At 37.3% G+C, this 20709-nt stretch overlaps 1 protein-coding gene across 1 annotated transcript in view; it reads right to left on the reverse strand.

Annotated features, from left to right (window-relative positions):
- BANK1 (B cell scaffold protein with ankyrin repeats 1) overlaps window positions 1-20709 on the reverse strand; it is a 311535-nt gene that overhangs the window by 16493 nt on the left and 274333 nt on the right. The window contains exon 12 of the mRNA XM_045056738.1: window positions 9164-9229. Within this exon, the coding sequence (XP_044912673.1) occupies window positions 9164-9229 (66 nt within the window). The remainder of the gene's footprint in view (window positions 1-9163; window positions 9230-20709) is intronic.

Below are 20709 nucleotides of genomic sequence, written 5' to 3' on the forward strand. Positions count from 1 at the left end.
TCTTAGTGTAAAAACTTCAAGATAAACTACAGTTTCTAGAGTTTTAGTTCCTCTTGGATCAGTTTCTCTTTACAAGATTTTCTATTTAATCAAGTATCACTCATATAAACATCAAATAACACTGTTCTGGTGAGTGTATGAATCTTCAGATTAGGTAAGAGAGTAAATTGAGCTTTTCATTAACATTATTTCTATTACTGAGTGACTGGCTAGAAGAACATTTTTTTACTGAAAATTTGAAAGGAAACAACTTGATTGCCCAACAACAAAGCATTTAAAGTATGAAATATTTACTTAACAAATACTAAGTAATCATTAATATAATAACAATAATTAAAAAGATCATGTGGCAATATAGAAAGTGCTTATCCTATCACAGTAAGTACAAAAGCAGGATATTAACTTGTATATACAGTAAAATGTTAGTGATATAAATGTTTTTCATAAGATAAAGCATGGAAGGAAATTATCTTAAGATGACACAAGTTGTTCTATTGTGATGGTATCAGAGATTACTTTTTTCTGGAATTTCTGTGATTCTTAACTTCCAGTTTTCTGCAATGATGCATGATATGGTTTTTGCAGTAAGAAACTCTCTCCCATTCTGCTAATAGGCTTTCCCATGGAATACATACCATTCCAAGCCATGGCAGATACACTATACCAATGCCATACCATACTGTACCATCTTGCCATATTATTTTGTGAGTAATTGGAAAGAATCTGTCGGTAATGAAACTGAGACACCCAGCGACCAAGATTTAAATCTGAAGTTATTTTTTGTTCTACAGCTAGGGGACTGGCAAGTAAATTAACTCTGGGGCACATGGGTAAATTGGGAGAGACCTGGAGTGTTGAATTATTTGTAAGTTCCAAGCAAAGTATCCACATCTCTTGAAATTGGGGCTGCATATTGACAGAGCTCCTCCCTTGACTTAACTTGAGTTAGGCTCCTCTGAGACCTCTTTCCAATGAGGCTTCACTTTTTGTACTTGCCTGTCTGTCTTCCTATTGCTTAATTTTCATAAGAATCTGCTAAGTTTGTTTAGTCAGGGTCCCCCACCCTTGATATCTGATTACCTTCAGTATCTGATTGGGTTCCTCGACCTTCCATCGCCCCCTAGGTGATAATCTGATCACCTTGCCCTGCCTTCAGCAAGAGCCCTGTTAGGCCAACTTAGCCAGAATTCCTCTTACCCCTGTGTTTCCTCTTAATAATTTTCCACATACTAAAAATACTAGTTTCTGACTTTTGTTACAAAGACTACATATATATATATATATATATATATATATATATATGTGTATCTATCTATCTATCTATCTATCTCTGTATATATACACGTATATCTATACACACACATGTAATATTAAGTGATTTGGAAAGTACATATTTTCTTTTAAAATAAATTTCAGAGATATAATTTATCTTATATATTTTTGGTTACTAAGTCATGAAGGAAAGGGCATGATTTTAGTTTTGTATTTTCTTCTAGTTCCTAGACCATTTTATATTATTTGAGCATTGAATTCAGGTTATGATTTATTGCATTACATATTTTTTGTCACCAACATTTTACATTCACATTTTTTAGGTATATTTACAGGAATTATTTAAATTTTTATTTATTTTTGAGAGAGAGAGAGAGAGAGAGAGAGCACGTGTGTGAGAGAGAGTGGGGGAGGAGCAGAGAGTGAGGGAAACATAGGATCCCAAGCGGTTCTGCGCTGAAAGCAGAGAGCCTGATGAGGGCCTCGAACTCATAAACAGTGAGATCATGACCTGAGCTGAAGTCAGATGCTCACCTGACTGAGCCACCCAGGCAACCCTACAATAATTATTTAAATGCAATTCCATGTTTTATTGAATTCATTATTCACCACAAATTCTTTAATACCATAAGTTCTCTTTAAGCTTTTTATTTTTCTTAGTCTCTTATTTATTCATAATATATTTTGGGTAATACTTTCATGATATAGAAATTCTAATTCTTCTAAAACCTTGGTTATCCAAAAGCTGCATTTGTTTTCTCCTTACAGGAATGAAATACCACACTAAAGATAAACTTCCTAAGCTGCAATATTTTCCTAATAAACTGTGTAATCCGTTATCTCATATTTTTGTTACACAGATTCTCTGTTTTTTAAAACTGATTTTGATTTTAAAAAGTTTTTTTTTAATGTTTATATTTATTTTTGAGACAGAGAGAGACAGAGCATGAGTGGGGGGAGTGGCAGAGAGAGAGGGAGACACAGAATCTGAAGCAGGTTCCAGGCTCTGAGCTGTCAGCACAGAGTCTGATGCTGGGCCCAAACTAGTCAACCATGAGATCATGACCTGGGCCGAAGTTGGACGCTCAACTGACTGAGCCACCCAGGCGCCCCTGATTTTGATTCTTTTTAAATAGAAAATCTAAGTTAACATATCTTCTCAATACTTTAGTATTGTTTCTTTATCTTTATAATTAAAAAGATTTGTGAGGGTGCTTTTAAATTTCCTTATTGTTTTCTGGGTCACAGTTAACCTATATTGAGCCCCACATCCCTGTTCTATAAAGCTTTGTTTAGCCATGTCATTGACTGCATTCTGTATTCTATTTAAAACAAACAAATCTATTATACGTGAGTTGGATCTCTCTTCTCCATTTCTTCTGATTGTTTCTAGTCTATCTATGTATTGAGAACAAACCCTTCTCCAATTATGTTCTCAACTTCAATAACTTGATTTTTATCCACCATCAGGTCTTTTTGTTGTGACCAATGTGGATTTTAACTTGCTGCTGAAATTTTAGCTTCTAAGCTTATTTTATTTTTACCATACTTCCTTTTGTCACTAGATCCCTTTTCTGCATGTCATATATTTCATATCATCCTGCCCTCTCACCTAAAATGTCTTTCATATATTTTGCTTTCGTCTTAGCCTGGCCTTCATCCCAGACTTTCTACTGCTGTTTCTTCTCTGTATTTTCAATTTGTGTGTGAGTTCACACTCTTCTGAAAAATTCTTTATTGACAGGTGTCAGGTACTGAACCTGAAAGTTGAATAGTTTAGCTTAAATTTAATAAATGAAAATTCAAAATAATCCATACTTCTTTACAGTTACTACCTTAAAGCAATTTTCTACACAGTTAAAATATTTGTAAAAACTTCAGATTAAAAGAATTACAAATTGTGAGTTGAAATGTTCTGTGTGTGTGTGTGTGTGTGTGTGTGTGTGTGTGTGTATTTCCCATTATCTACGTTTTGATGGCATGGTGCTTTGTGAGAAGATATATGACAATCTTACTAATGAAACAAATCACTTACAGAAGTATAATTATCCTGAGTCTTCCATGAATAAATTATCTTGCCTTTTCCTTGGAGTGGTTTTTGAAGTTCTCATATTATTTGTTCTCTTTCTCAGTCCTTCTTGAAAGAAAACATATCTATAGAATCATGTTCACCAGGAGATTTAGTGTTTATTTATCCTTTGCTTCTATTCCTTGTGTTCACTCAGATTTTGTTCTCTGCTCTAGGTTGCAGAGGACATTGGTAACTGCAGTTCACAACTCAGGACCCCAGGGTTTAGTGCATTTGTTAGGGCAGCTTTGTCACACACAGGTGAAACATAATTCCTTGGCGCTGTGTACTGATAGGTCTGTAAGCAACTAACTCCCGGCATGAATTACCATAAGAATTCTTCTTGCCCATGCCATCCTTCCATCACAGAGCTTTATTTGGTGGTCTCAGGATGCAAAGTGTAACATTAAATCCCTCCTCCTCACTCTTTACTGTGGGCTATTGACACATCACCAAAAGCAGGCAACAACTCAGCTATTACACAAGTTTTTCCAGGTCTGACTTCAACAACAACAACAAAATTTTTATGAAAATGGAAATGTAAGTTATACTGAAAAAGATAACTGAGGCCATTATTCTTTTATGGAGTACAAATGACCACATTTTGATAATCCTCTGTCTTTCCTTTTTAATATGTTCAATGCTAGCAAAAACAGCCTGATGAAAATTCCTCAGAGACCAGCATTCTCGTTTCCCCCATGTTAAGGGCAATATCACCATTTCTCCAGGTCTCCTACTTACAGAAAGTTTGGGTATTTCACACTTATCAGACTGTTTCAGCACTGGGCATTTGGAGAACACAAACAAGATGTGTTCCCTGACTATATCTTTCCCATGAGCATTCACACTCCCTGAAAAGGCCAGCCAATAATGACTTTTCAGTCTGTCTTGAAGAATCAGTGGGCAGACAGAGACTATACCAGGGGCTAGGCAGATAGTTACTGAGCAGAGAAGATTTAGTGCCTGAGTATTAAACACATGTGAATAGTTTTCATTATGAAAAATAAATATGCTTTCCTTCATGTTTTTATTGACATGATTCTCTTGATATACCTTTTATTTTTTCACTTTTTATAGAATTATGAGTCTACAGGGATGTGTCTCAAATATAAGAAAACATGGAAAGCATGATAATAAATGGTAACAGCAAAAGTCTTCTTGTAGCAAATGATACAGGAATATACTAGGGAGTGGTTGGAGTTTTTACCTGAAACTTGAATTTAAGCATGGTTTAAACATGGCAAAAATTAAAGTTATATTGTGCAGATGATTTCTGAAATATAACACACTTAGTGGCCAAATTTGACCACAATGTGGCCTTCAGAAAAGTTTCTTTTGGTTATATTTTCTCTTTGGCATGTTGGCTTTAAGATTATTGCTCATTACTATTTTCATGTGTTCCATTTTTAGCCATGTCTAAGGTAGGACTTAGGCAACCAAATTTTAGAAGCTCCAAAAATGATTCTTAGGCTCATCAAGGGTTGGGAGTCACTGAAAATAGGCAGGTAGTTAGCATGGACATGTTCCCCCTACCTCCCATCTGACCCCATCTTCCAAAGAAATGTTTGCCTTCCCAGAGTGACAGCAATAGCACACTCTTGATGAGATTCATTATTTAACTGTGTGACTGAGGAGATCTGTGTATGTGACCCACAGTCACAGGAAGGCAGTTCAGAATGTTAGGAGTGCTAAACCTCATTAGCTGCTACGTATCATATTTGAGGTAAGACTACACTAATGATATGCCGATGATTCTGGTGAGGATAGAAAAGGCCCCTTGGCATAGTCCAAGAAAAAGATATAACAGAGGGAAAAGAAAAGGTGTAACAGGTCTGGGAGATGTGAGCATCCTAGACTATTATATGATTTTTAAGGCCGGGAAAATTAGCCAGATATTTCCATGTCTTTGAAGAAGCAGCCCTTACATTCCTCCAGCCCTCTTTGACTTGATCGTGTTCCCTAGTGGTCTTCTAATTACTAATACTATTTCATAGAAACCTTATTCTTTGGTAGGGGCCTAATGAATCCAAGCATTCCAGTCACTGGGAAGGAAACTTCCCCTAGTATAGATTTAATAAATTGAAAGTAAGGGTTATCAATCAGTCCTCTATGAGTGTCATTAACATGACGCAGCCTTCAAAACTCTGATCAACTTCAAACCCACTGACAAAATTCAGTTCTCTGGCTTGCAATGTTTTTTTTTTAATTTTTTAAAATGTTTATTCATTTTTGAGAGAGAGAGAGAGAGAGAGAGAGAGACTGCATGAGTGGGGGAGGGGCAGAGAGAGAGGGAGACACAGAATCTGAAGCAGGCTCCCAGGCTCTGAGCTGTCAGCACAGAGCCTGACGCGGGGCTCGAACCCACAAACCATGAGATCATGACCTGAGCTGAAGTTGACCTAAGCTGAGCTTAAACTAATGAGCCACCCAGGTGCCTCTCTGAATAAACCCTTGACCACTCTGAGAAGTTCAGTTTTGAGAGAGGGGGAATGTGCTAGCAGCATATTCTGTGATACCACTCTGGCATTTTTCTAATTTCAAAACCAACTCAGGAATATGGATTTTAAGACTGTATTTTGATGGAAACTTTTATCTGTGATCCAAAATCCTCACCATTTTCCTTATATTTTTTCAGGATGTGAAAATTGAGTTGAAGAAATCTGTTAAGTTTCCATGGAAATGGTGCCAATTAATTTTTTCTGTTCCTCAGGAAAATTCCTTGACTTAGCAATAATGTAACTTCCTGGCAATCCCTTGGCAGTCTTGAATGTAGGGCATCTGAAACACTTATAATTTCAGAGGGAAAATAGTTGGCTCTTGTAATCCCTTTTTCTTCCAGCATATAGTGAAAGAATTAAATAATTTCTTTATCCTTCCTTAGAGAACCTGTTTAGTCCCTTTAGAAAATCTTCATTCTGACAAACATTTCAGAAAAGGGCCTTTTGTTTTTTGTTTTGTTTTGTTCTGTTTGGCGAAGCAGGTACTGCTCTTCTTATTATACCATGAAATCCCAGGATAGTTAAAGAGTGATCACTAATTCACTAACAAGCAGTTTTGATCACCTAGTATGTCCCATGGCCTGGATGGTCATAAATATCTGAAACGGTTTAGAGAAAAATGGTTGGACAGAGTAAACCCTTTGGGGTGCTTAATTCTTTAATTTTAAAATCTTCCCAATCATTCTTAATTATCTTTTCTCCTACTAGATTCTGATTTCCCTGAAGACTTCAGTAATCAGGGAGGTTTTCCAACATTCTATGAGGTTTAATGTCTATTCTATTGCCTCATTCTATGAGGTGCAATGTTTCCTTGCAAAAGAACAATATTCTTTTCTGTTCTGCAGAATTACTGATGTCCTCGGTTGGAGGGATCTAGGGAAACTGGTCTCAGGTGACTAATCTCAAATATGATCAATAAGTTGGATTTAAATATCTAGAGAGAAAAAATTCATACCAAATTTGATTAAAATTTCAGCATCCTCGCCCTAAAATCATTAAAAAAAATCTAGCGATTGTTGACCTTGATGAAACCAATTAGGTAACAAGAGATGGGCAGAATTTGATCCAATAAAATATTTTACAATTAGGTTCTTGATTCCTTTCACTGTCCCCTTTTTTTCTGGTACAGAAGAGACTAGTTTTCTGTTCATACGATAGAAGAATGATTGGTCTCTTTTAGGTTTGATGGACACTACAGCTTTTCCTTAGGCTGCTCTCTGGGGGAAAGCCAGAGGACAGCCGGTAAGAGCAAGAATTCCAAGGATCTTTTATTATTTTTGCTATTTGTCAGCTTCCTTCATCTCTGGTGGCCTTCTTCACGTTTCCCCCTTCATTCCAACAGCGTTTGGAATAATGAAAATGGAATAATTTATTTAAAAATGCTTCAGGGAAATATTCTCCTAAAGAGCTCAAAGCACCCTTTCTCTTTATTCTTTTCCAAATGCTGTGAGGTATGTGGGGGAGTCCTGATAGGAATAATCTCTACTTTGTTAATCCTGCAGGAACTGTTTGATTCTCCTTGTACAATGATCTCATATGGAGTTCTGCACTTATTTCTTGGACAGGTATAAAGGTCCAGTGGAAGGATAATGGTGACCTTAAAAAGAACAATCTTTTCCCTCATATTACTGAATCACTAGAAATGGAAAGTGTCAAATAGAGGTTTTTTTTTTTTTTTTGGCATATAAATTTGTAAGCAGTATACCTATGGGTTCAGGGAGGACCAGAAATTCTGCTTTATTATGTGCTGCATTCAAGCATCATGTACTTAATTGGGAGAATGATCTAAGTACAACCTTGCTGCCATTGGAAATGCCACTTGAAGTGATGGATGAAGATCTCTCATTTAAGGACACACCTTTGTTTGGAAGACAATCCATGGCTGTCTTAGAAGCAGGTCCACTGAGGTTGTGTATTTTTTTTAATGTTTATTAAATGTTTAAAGTTTATTAAAGTTTATTAAATTTTAATGTTTATTTATTTTTAATGTTTATTTAGTTTTGAGACATGGGGGAGAGGGGGCAGAGACAGAGGGAGCCAGAGGATCTGAAATGGGCTCTGTGCTGACAGCCCAGAGCCCAGTGCGGAGCCTGAACTCATGAGCCATGAGATCATGACCTGAGCAGAGGTAACAACACACTTAACCGACTGAGCCACCCAGACAGTCCAAGGTGGTGTATTTACCAGCTTGGTGGTGTTAGAAGTTGGTGCAGTCATTGCCTAGCCATCTCTATGATGGCACAAAAGGAAACTGGCTAGGGGGGTGTTTAGTGGCTGCTGTGAGATAACCTCTTGATTTTATTTTAATGTCTCTCTCAATAATTCACTGGTAGCAATTTCAAGGCAATGCTATTTGGACTGAAGTTATTTTCAGATATTTATGACCATCCAGTCCATGGGACATACTAGCTGATCAAAACTGCTTATTACTGAATTAGTGATTACTCTTTAACTGGGATTTCATGGCATAATAAGAAAATATCTGAAAAGGTTTAGAGAAAAATGGTTGGACAGAGGGTAAAAGCATCAGCATGTGCTCACTGGTGATCAGAGCCAGCCCCCTACATCTGTCACCTTTTACATTTCTCACTTTTGAACTTTAACCAAGCCCTGATTATCGGGGGGCGGGGGGGGGGGAAGATCACAATAAATAACCCACTAGAGTTTCTCTTTTCAATAGGAACCACGGATGTCAGGGTAAACCGGAGGCAGCTGCCTCTTTGTAGAGCAAGAGGAAAATTTTTCCACTGTGTGTGATGTCTCTATAGCTTCAGTATTCAGCTCTTTTCTGCATGACAAGTACGTGTTCTCCAAAATGCTGGATCAAGTGCTGAAGGCAAGAGAATAGTGAGAAAAGGGCACCGTCTTTGAATGGAGTTCAGTGCAGAGTACAGACATCCCACGCTGGTTCCCTTCATTGCAGAATCAATCATCTGTCCGCCACTGCCCCCAATTTACGTTCCAGAGGCTACTCTCTCTAAAGGCCTATAAGAGCATGGTCTCCATGCATGTTAGAGGATTTGTCTTACTTGACCTTCCTAGAGCCCTGCTAACAACATCATCAACATCGCCACAAACATTCTCACAAGGCTGTTTCTTGCCTTTATAAATTACAATAATTTTCTTGTATTAATCTTATTATGGCAAAATTATATTTGGGCAAGACACTAATTTAAGAGTAAAACTCATCAGGCACACAGTTATTATTACTATTGTTTGTTTTACAATTATTTACTTCTATCCTCGGAGACTTTATTCAATATTCATAAGGCTTCTTTAGATCTTACTTAGAGATTATTAAATAAACTGAAGCTCATGTGAATACCTTGTCTCTTAGGACCGTGGAACCTGTCGCCATCAGACTGTTTTCTGGCTGTCTTTTGTTGAAACACTGTAAAAAAAAAATAGCACATAATATTTATAGGACACAAACATAAAAAAGAACAGAGCGTGGAATTCTCCAGGAAACCAGAACACGATACATCATTTTCCTTAGCAGCAATTCTTGGATTGTATTATTTTGAGTAGGAGGATTATTAAATTTACAATTTTCTCATTTGTGCAGCTTATCAGTCATTTCAGAAAGCATTTTCTTTAGGCAGAATAGCGCAATGCTGATGGAACACCTCGTTAAACTACTTAAATCAAGACATGATTCCATTTTGATATCAGGTAAAGATAAAAGGTGCGGTGTGCTAAAAATGATAAATGTTAAAATCACATGAGAAATCCCATTTGCACAGAAATTACTCATGCTGACTTTTGGTGATAAGCAAGGATAATGACTGTTTCTTCTTAAACAGATGAAAAGACTGCTGTATCTCACAGATGTAATAATAAAAAAAGACACTTTATTCTTGCATCACCTAGCTAGACCTCAGATATTAAAGCGGCTTATTCGAATTACTTCATTATCTGAAAAGTGCTTTGTTCTCGTTTATTATTTCTCACACGAAATTCCGTGAGACAAGTCAGCATTACTCACCTCATTTTGCAGAGAAAGATAAAATTGATTGTTTAATATTTATTGAGCACCCACAAAGTTCCGTATAACTCTGGCATTTGTTAGTGAAAAAGCCTATACCCTTTACAACTTGACTTTAGAAAATTGAACATCCCGGGGTTCGTTCCATTTATTTTTTATGGGGAGTCTGAATTACAGGGTCTGGGAACTGCAAGAGGACTTGGAAATTTACACCAACCTCATATGTTTAAAGATGAGGGAAGGGGAAGTTTTACTAACTCGTAAAAGGGCTAAGTAATTTTACAATAATCCCAGAACTGTTGTTAGTAGAAATGTGATTTAGAGCCTCAAGCCTTTAACTGCAATCTATTGCTTGGTTCTCCATAGCACTGCTGTCTCTTCTCTTCCATAACTATTTCCCTTTAAAGATAAAGAAGGAGCTGGAGGGAGGGGATTCAAAGGAACCTTTGAGCGTTTCCAGCACACTGTGTCTCTCATTCTTATTAGCAGGTCATCAGGATTTCCTGGGACAATGGAGCTGAGGCAAGTGACAGTGGGAGTGGTCCAGCTGGACAGTGCTTGACCACTCTGGTTGGAAGATGCATCCCAGGTGTTGTTTTATATCCTTATCTTTTTTTTTTAATTTTTAATGTTTATTTTTGAGAGAGAGACACACACAGAGTGCGAGTGGGGGTGGGGCGCAGAGAGAGAGGGAGACACAGAATCTGAAGCAGGTTCCAGGCTCTGAGCTGTCAGCACAGAGCTGGATGCAGGGCTCGAACCCATGAACCGTGAGATCATGACATAAGTGGAAGTTGGCGCTTAACCAACTGAGCCACCCAGGTGCCCCGGTTTTAATATTCTTTAGGCCAATCTATTCTCAAGGTCATACCTGCATTTAATCCACACCAAAATTCATACCACACCAAAAAGCATTTTTTAAGCGTATATCGTTTGCCAGCTATTGTCAAGAGAAAGACTATTCGGCTCTACTATCCTCTTTCAAAGAGGAAAAGCAAATATATTTTCAAAGCATGATGTGTTTAAGAAAAATTATACACATATAATAACATTTCTGGTTGAAAACCAATTTTCTGTCTTGTTAGGATTTGGAAAACATGCTAAGTATAACTTAATGGCAAGTTCTGGGTTTGTGGTTTATATTTTTCCTTAAATATAATGATGGATATATGGTGTGTGAATATATTTTAGGATATTAGAAAGATTTTTACAAGTGATGCTTGATTTTTTTCCCATTGGCTAGTTCTAAAAAGTCTTGCAAAAATGAAACACTTTTGAAATTTTAATAACAGGCAGAGTCTTTGTGATTTTTTTTAGCCAATATTGTGAAGATAATAACTAAAACTGTCTAAGACAAAGGAGCTGTAGTATGGCATCATTAATATGGAAAATAATCTGAATCTAAGGATAAGTTCAGACAACAAATTCTCCCAATAAAAAGTACATTAATTGATCAGTTTTAACAATTCTGCTGAATTTTAGAGCTACAGAGTACTTGGGCATAGAATTCGTTTTTCCAGAGTTTTGGCATTAATTGCTACATCCTCTATGTTGTTCTGCTGACAACAGATGCCTGGCGTTTGTGAACTATCGTAAACGTTACACTCTCTCTGAGTTTCTAGTCTAAGAATTATAAAGAGCATATTTATTTATTGTTGAGATTTCACCAGGGCTTACAGTTGGGAGAGCCAGGGATCTGAGGGAAGATTGGAAGGGGAGTAGGGTGTCTGAGCAGGATGGTTATCAAAGTGCTGATAACAGAACTTTTTAAAAGCAGGGTGTATGTCACACCCCACAGTACAAAGGCCCTTTCTACCTGGATAATCTCCTTTGCAATTCCCTTTTAAGTCACCTCCCGCTGCACCCATTTCAACTGGCCCCTTCCTACCACCTACAGACAAGCCTCAGTTCCTTACAGAGACTCACTTAGCAATTAGCACTTTGCCAAACACACCATTTTCTCATTGCTGTGGAAGATAGGAGGTGTTTTTGAATATGAGGTCATCTTGGAAAAAGGCCTACATTAACTCCTTTCTTGAAGAAAGAGCTAGTCCATCAAAACGATCACTGACTCAAACATGCATCACAAGGAAACATACTCTGTTAGTTTAAGGACAAGAATTCGTGAACCTTTCTTTTTTTACAGTTAATATTAGCTAAAACATTCTAAATTTACCAGTAAAGCCTTTGTTCTAAAAAGCTTCACACGTTTTTTGTTTACCATGTTCACTCACGCAAACCTTTATTTATAAGAGGTAAATACACAATCCATGGTATCGTGAGAATTGAACATTGGGTCATGGGTCACTCAGCGTTCTATATGAAAGTACATATTTTTGTACAAGATTTGTGGTGAATAACACGAGAGTCTGTTGTGAATATACAGAAATTGAAAAACAAAAACCAAAAACAACATCCTGTATGCCAGAATGTTAACCAATTTGGCACAGTGAAAGGGGCATAGTTTTGTCTTAATGCTAATAATATGTGTGACATGGGGAAATGGCTTTCTCCTCCTGAGCCTTTATTTCATTGCTGATAAAGGCAGAGTTCAGACAGATGATCTCTGATGTCTCACTCAACTCTGACATTCTAAGATGCTACCAATTCTTATTTCCCAAATCATTCTAGGCCCATTCGTCCTGAATAAATTCTTAAGTATGAATTTAAATAGGAGGCTCTGTTTTGAGGAAGAGATTATGTGTCTCAAGGGCTTAGAGTAATAGAAAAACTAGACAGTTAAATCACAGACCAAGGCTATTTTTTAAATAATATATGGAGGTGATCCTGTCCTTATGTGTTTGAATTCTTAGAGGGTACATTTTTTTTTTACCATATTTTACTGCATCAATGTTCAAAAAAATGCTATTAAGGCAATTATGACATACATCAACTTTGATGACTCTACCCCAGTGAAATCTTATTTTTCTTTCCTACCTAAAATTGGAACTTGAGAAGAAAGGAAAATGACTACATTATTAGTAGTTGTCACCACCTTTAAACATTAAAAAAAGTTCATAGAGAAAGAAAAACAATTTTTGAGGTTCAAAATAATCTCAAACAATGCAAATGTCCCAAATACCACCTCCATTTATTTTAAATATTGGAGGAACAACTTCTATAAAATTTTCTCAAGAATAGAAATGACACTAAATGGAGAAAATTAGCATAGTATTAAATATTCAAAACATTAAGCAAAGTAGAACTATCAGAAGAACAGAGGAGGAGGAGAAGGTGAAATATAACGAATTCATTGGCACTATTTGTCTTCCCAGGTTGCTTCTGTAAGAACATTCTTCATGTCAACTTCATTTGTGGCCTGTTTCAAACAAAGGGACCTTTCCAAAGCCACTCTCCTAAAACATCTGACAAAACTTATTTGGAATTACTTTGTAAGTGGCTAAGGTAATGCAAAGTCTGTGCAATAGCCAAACGCGTTCATAAAGATGTGACTTACGAACAACAAACCGTTTGATATTCCATGCCTGTTAGTGCAACATAAAATGTTTAGAGCTATCACTGAAGATTATTCCTGAAACTAGAGACTTGATATAAAAAATACGCAGACTTGTGCTCTGGGTTCTCAGGGAATGTCACTGCACAGGTAGCAGCAGTGTGTTTATTATTCATTCAACAATGTTTCAATAGGTTGCTACTGTGTAATCAACTACAGTGCTAGGTCCTGAAGATGCAAAGGCAAATAAGATCCAGTCATAGTTTCTATACTGTCCTCCATTTTGATGTATTCATTTAAGCAAAGGTCAAAGGTGTCATTAGTACCTACTGAGGAGAGGGGATAGAAATGAGAATCAAGGAGGGTGAGGGTGGTCATTTGACTCCCTTAGCCTTACTCTTCTCACCTTGTTACCTCAACTTTACACCCTGGGAAAGCTAATCACAAAAAGGTAGAATGACTATAAACAACCCCCTTGTCTAACCAGCAAAAATAAGTTAGCAGAACGTTCTAATCCAGTAAGTAGTCAGGTTGGCTAATCAAACTGAAGCTCAGAGGAGAGATATAGCTTCTTTGCAAATTGACCAAGATGGATTGAGCACTCCAATTGGCTTAAAACCACCATTTCATTCAGCTAGCAATAGCTACAGGTTATTCATTTGAACAAATTTATCAAACACAGGTCACTATATTTGACTAGGCACATTAGGGTGGGAATGGCTACAGAGAGTCACATCAGCCACATACTATGAAGGTCTTCCACACAAAAGCAATTTATGGCCTGGGAGATGTATATAGTCAGGAGTTGCGACCTGTTTTAAAAGGAGAATCTGCAAATGGTCAACCAGCACACAGGAGGTCACTGAGGTCAACCAGCACACAGGAGGCTTACTTCTGAGATTGGTAGAGAAGGAAAGTTGGAAACCACATAACTATCAGATGGAAGATGGCATAAATATTCTAATTCAATGGCAATATCAATTTTCTCCTAAGGAGAAAGCATGAATTGTCTTTCCAATTTGTAACGGAAACTAAGTCTAATAGGCATGTTCCCATAAAAATCTTCTCCCAAACTAGGAAATATTACTATAAATTATTTTTTTTCTATTTCTAAGGAATTTAATTTTTACTAGAGTTGAATGCAAACTGTTTTTATTTGCATATTTATTCCTTTTGATGCCAATCAGATAATTTCTATTCTAGAAATGTTTCTTATCCAGGAAGTTGAGACATTCAGAGGGAGAGAGAGCAGTTGGTTTGTGGAATTCTGTGTAATTAGAGCTTGAGGCCATTGCAATGAGTTTATTAGCAAGATCTCTGGCCCACCACGGAGCAGGCAGATCCTTCTTCCTCCTGTTAACAGGCTGCGTGCATAGCACTAATCTGGGGGTTTGTCTCCTCCCATATGATTTCATTTGGGTTCACTGCCTAATTTTTTTTTTTTTGACCATTTGTATTCAATAATGATACAAGTGAAGACATTACTCTAGTAACATCCTTAGTAATTTATCTTTGTTTTGCAGAGAAGTGCTTTGGGTTGTTGAGAAGCCACTGTAACACTTTAGAAATTATGATGAGTTCACCTTTTGGTTCAAGCTTGGTGATTGCCAGAAATAACTTCTCCGGCCTCTCTTTTTATACCTATATGAGGAAATGTTGCTATCTTAGGAGGTAACCAATAGGATCTGGTCACACTCACTTTGAACAGGCATTAAATGCTAATTCCGCTCTTAAGACTCAGACTAGAGAAATGCAGACTGAAAATTCTAAGAGGACGGGGCTGTCCCATTTGTGCAATGTGGTGTTCATTATGGATAGTTAATAAACAACTTGGAAAAGTCATGCAAGATGAGATATTGGCATATGAAACCCAAGGTAAAAAGCCAAAGGTATATTACCTGCAAAGAGCTGACCCTGTCTCACCTCTGTGTCTACAGAATACCCTTCATCACAGCGATTACCATTTTTGCATCCTACTTTGTCCTGGCTCCTATCCATGTGTTGTTTCAATTCCCATGAAAACTCTATGAAGGAGGTTTTAGCATTCTTTTTTTTTTTCACCAAATGAAACAAGGTGATGTAACTTGCACAAAGTCACACAGCTTTTAAGTGGCTAAGTCATGATTCTACTTCCGTTTCATCTAGTTTCACAATCTTCATGAATTTCACTCTACCATGCTTCTGGTCCCTCAGAGGATGCTCTTCTCAGTGTGCCAATTTTCTCATTTTTCTCCACCTACTACACATTTAGAGGGAAAAAAGATGCACACACTCAAAATGCTGATGAAAAATATTGTGCATTTACGAAATCTAAAGAAAAAAAGACAATTTGTGTGGATAGCTATTCGGCATCTATGATTTTATGTTCAAACGGCCCTTCCCTGAAGTATTCCGATGTTTACTTTGTCTCAACAACGGAAACAATCCATTACATGGTTTCTCAACCTTGGCACCGTGGACATTTTGGACTGACTAATTCTTTGTGATGGGGCCTTTCCTGTGCTCTATAAGTATTAGGTATAGTGGCATCTCTGGCCTTTACCCACTAGTCATTAGTACTGTCCCAGGGGTGACAACTGAAAATGTACCTAAACACTGCCAAATGTCTTCTGGGAGGCAAATCGCCACCAGTTACAAACTACTCTTCTAGGTCAATTAAACTTCTTACTAAAGAGATATTTAATAGAGTCTCTATAAGCATCAAAAGTTAAGGGGGAAAAGGCCAGATTTCATCCTGCTGTTGAATGAAAATCTAAGTGCTTGACAATATTTGCATTTTTTTCCACATGTAATATACACTTTTTCATGCCAATTCACACCGTAGTTGATTTCTGCCTCTTTCTCCATTCACTAACATACAGGAATTGAATTTCTGAAGAGGAGGCTGGAAGAACGCCTCATTATTATGCCAACACTCTTAGCAGATGTTTAGCAAAGCCCTTCTTAGGTTTCATTCAATGTTTCTGTGATGTGTCACTGTGAGAAGGATGGAAAGAACAAATCAAAACACCTGGGTTACACAGGCAGGCTCGATTCCCTCTGAAGGACAGTGTGAGCACAGGTTTGAACAACTGTTCCTTTGCAGAGCTCTATCAGCACCCTGTCAAGGAAAGGGGAGAGGCAGAGAATCACAGGGGCATACAGGGGCACTGGGCTTACAAACAGAATGATAAATATGTCCCTCTGTCCTGAGAGTGCCTGTGATATACATATGAAGTCCTGGAGCTAAATGGCTTGGACAAGGTCACCAAGCCAGTGAGTAGGATCCAAGGCACTTGACGTAAGGCCTACTTTAATCCACTTGACCACATTTCTTCACTAATGAGAACAGAGACCATTCTGTTCTCTCACATACACAATGAATGATATGGATTAATTTTCCTAAGAGAGTCTACAAGGTCTTTTTTTCTGTTTGCATTTCAATTACATTGTATGTGATCAATTTCAAGTACAAATGAATTGCAAGTGGAAAGTTTCTGAGAGCAACTGAGTTGCACTTGACATTTTGGGGTCCCAGTAGCTGAGTAGCTCTCAAAAAGGTCATATACAACTTTGTTGCTCTGCAAAATGCCAAGGGCAACTCAGTGGCAATTGAAAATTGAAAGGGAAATTACATTCTACCCCAAATCAGCAGCATAGACTCTGAAAAAGGATCTTGGTTCTATGAACTGTGTGATGGGAAAATGGGAAATTGTCCATTGATGTTGAAAAATTTTCCCCAATAGGCAGTCATCTCTTTGCATGATTTATAGATATAGTTTTACTACCAATCTATATACACTATGCACAGCGTTCATTTTCTTTCCTTGATTAGTCTTAAATCAAGAATTCTGTCATTAAGGAGGACTGTGAATCCATATTAATTCCTCCATATTCTCGAAGCTTAATGAACCTGATCCTCTGCCATATTATGTGGAGAAAAAGATGGAGAGAACGCAGATCTGAGCACACAGATTTCAAAAACTTTTCATTTAAGAAAAATGAGGTAGTCTTTTTGTGGTTGTTCACACAAAGTAGGTTTAGTATAACAGTCAAGGAATGGAAAAAATCAGAAACATATCTCTTAATAAAATGAACCACGGGTTCGGTTTTGCATTAATAAGTTACATTTCCAGGGGCAGGAGACGGTGGTGATGGTTGAAATAGAGCTTCTCTCTGACACGTTATGCTGTGTGAAGCGGTTAGAATGCTTAGTTCTAAATAGGAGAACTTCACAGCCGTGGTATTTCAAACATAGGAGGGTTCAACTGTCAAGACAAATATAGTATGATTTCATTCATATGTGGAATCTAAAAAAAATGAATAAACAAACAAACAAAAAGCAGAATCAGACCTATAAACACAGAGAACAAACTGATGGTTGCCAGAGGGAGGAGGTGTGTGGGGAGGGGCAAAATGGGTGAAGGGGAGAGGGAGAGACCAGCTTCCAGTTATGGATGAATAAGTCATGGGGACGAAAGACACAGCATGGGGAATACAGTCAATGGTATTGTAATAGCACTGCATCGTGACAAATGGTGAACACAACATAATGTATAAAGAAGCTGAATCACTATGTTGTACACCTGAAACTAACATAACCTTGAGTGTCCACTACACTAACGCAAACAAAACAAACAAAAACAAACCATAAGATGGTTTAAAACAAAAGAAATTCTGGAATTAGTAGATTGATATATTATTCTGACCATCCTCCAGAGTGTTAATAAAGTGTCCTAATGTACCACACTGATGTGGTTTTGGTCACTTTTATCATTTATTCATCTTTGTTTTTATTCAATTAATATTCATCAATTATTCATAGTTTCTACTATGAATTCAGCACTAAGCTTGGCACCAAAGATACAAGGATGGGCAAAACCAGAAAAGATTGGTCTTTCTTTATGGATCTTATGGGTCAGAAGGAGGAAATAAATATTAACAAATAATCCAGAAATAAATCGATCAGTAAAGGAAATTTGTGGTGTCCTGTGAACAGGCATGGGGACCAGGCTGATTTGGGTCCAAATCCTACATCTTCTTCTTCCTAATTTTATTATCATGGGCAAGACACTGGAACTCACCAAACATCAGTTTCATCATCTATAAAATGAGGCTATTAATGCCAACCATGTAGGATTGTCCCATGAATTAGAAATTATCATGAAGGTTGTCTAATAATAATTGTTATAATGAGTAGACTGAGCCAATTTATCCCTTTAGAGGACAGGATAACTCCCCTCAGCCCCCCTTCTCTGTCTCTAATAGCTTTCTTACCCTCTGATTCTACCAGAATCCAGGAAGCACACACTTTTCCTATAATTTAAAGTTAGTTTATCAAAGTCATTGTCTGCCCAGAAACTGAGGAAAGACAAAGTAGAATTGCTTTTAATTATGATCTATTGAGTGTATGTCACATACCAAATATTGTGCTGGGTAATTATTGTTAATTTTATTTCCCTTAAAGATTACAAAAATCTTTGAGGTAGATATTATTTTTACCCCAAACTTACAATGAGGAAATTGAATCTCAGATATATGACATTATTTGTTTAGATAATATTGGCTGAATCTCAATACTTTCTGCAAAGGTGTAATGGGGAAACTCCGTTTTCCTCCTGTGTCTTTTATGTGTGTCTCCTTTTCTTTCACACTTCTGCCACACTCATAACACTCAACTTCATTTATGGTCACCAAACATGTGGAGTTTTTCCCCCATCAAGCAATTTATGACACCAGTTGAGTGTCCTACAATTTAACTCAATTCTGATACTATCTACCTGGTGATAGTGTCAGATCTCACAGTATGAGGGCTCAGTTCCACAAGACTGCTTCTACTCTACTTCAGATGCCAATCATTAGTAGTAGATTCCTAGGTCATCCATAGCTTCTGTCTAATTTGGCTACAAATTGGAGATTCCCATGATTCCCTCTTCAGGTTCAATTAATTTGTTAGGGTGGCTCACAGACTTCATAAAAACATTTACTTACATTTTCCAATATATTAAAGGATATGATAAAGGGTACAGGTGAATAGCTAGATGAAAAAATCCATAGGGCAAAGTCTGGGAGGGTCCCAAGTGTAGGAGCTTCTGTTCCCATCAAGTAGGGATGTATCACCCTTCCTGTGTGGATTTGTTTGCCAACATGGAGTCTCTGGGAATCTCCTACTAGTAGGATTTTATGGAGACTTCCTCACATAGGCACAATTGATCAAGAAGTCGATTTTCAGCCCTTCGCCCTTCTCCAGAAAATGGGGGACTGGGGCTGAAGATTCCTTGCTGCTAATCACGACTTGGTGTATTTAATGCCTAGCCCTCATCCAGGAGCCCATTCAGGGTTTCCTCTTTAGAGCAAAAAACACTCCTGCCATCCAGGAAATAACTTGAGGAAATTACAAGGTTTCAGGAGTCCTGTGCCAGGAATTGGGGGGTGGACATAAACATACATATTTTCTATTATCTCACAAAAGCCAACATAATTTTACTGTATCTCTCTGGTTTATCTGCCCAGTTTCCTTGCTAGTACTTTCTTGAATTTCTGAAATAGTAAGTTGGGATTGTGCATCCTGAATTCTTCTTCCATCTCCTATTCTACACCCTTCTCTTTGGCTATGTTAACACACTCTGTATGTGCCAACATTCTGCTACTACTTCTGTGCTCTGGCAAGAATTGGGGTAAATTAATGTTCTTCTAATTGAATGGGTGGCTTTCTGGGAAATGATGGCAATTTTATTTAATATAGCTGCCTGAGCTATGGGAAAAAAAAGCAAAGATGTGATGAAAGACTCTTACCCTGTGAAATGCAAAGAACATCAAGAAAGAATTAGCTGATGAGGCAATGTTTTCCTAACGTGGGAACAGAATGATCAACAATCAATAGCATAAAAGGAAGAGGCAAGCAAGTGTGTCTCAGTGAAAGAGGAAAGGAAGAAATAATGGAAAGGAACTGTGGTGACCTCATTTACAGTTCATATTTTGCTACCGATTTGGGATATGGGGTAAAAACCATATATGCTTTTATATACTTAAGTGCAAAAAAATATGAAAACAAAAACCCCACTTATTGTAACCCTGGTACCTATCTTCTTAAAGCTCAAATAGAGTGAGAACAAACCACATTGTATAATTGAAGTAGAGAGACTTCTTATAAAGATTGAAGGGTGTCAAACTTGCAATAGGTGAGATAAATAGTTTCAAAAATTTCTTAGAAACTCAAGATTTCTAAGATTCTTTAAAGTTTCTGTGTGTGTGTGTGGGGGGATATGTGTGTATGTGTATGACAAATTGTACCATTGTCTTGTAGGGAATTAATTAATACACAGAAAGATTTTATCATCTGGTACTCAATACATCTTTATGTAATTAATGAATAAATGAACCAGGAGAAAAATCATCTCAGTTATCTTATTTAATGTGGGATAAACTAAAGGTCTAAAGCAATCATAGCTCC

This window comes from Felis catus, chromosome B1, assembly GCF_018350175.1.
Source record: "Felis catus isolate Fca126 chromosome B1, F.catus_Fca126_mat1.0, whole genome shotgun sequence".
Lineage (NCBI taxonomy): Eukaryota > Metazoa > Chordata > Mammalia > Carnivora > Felidae > Felis > Felis catus.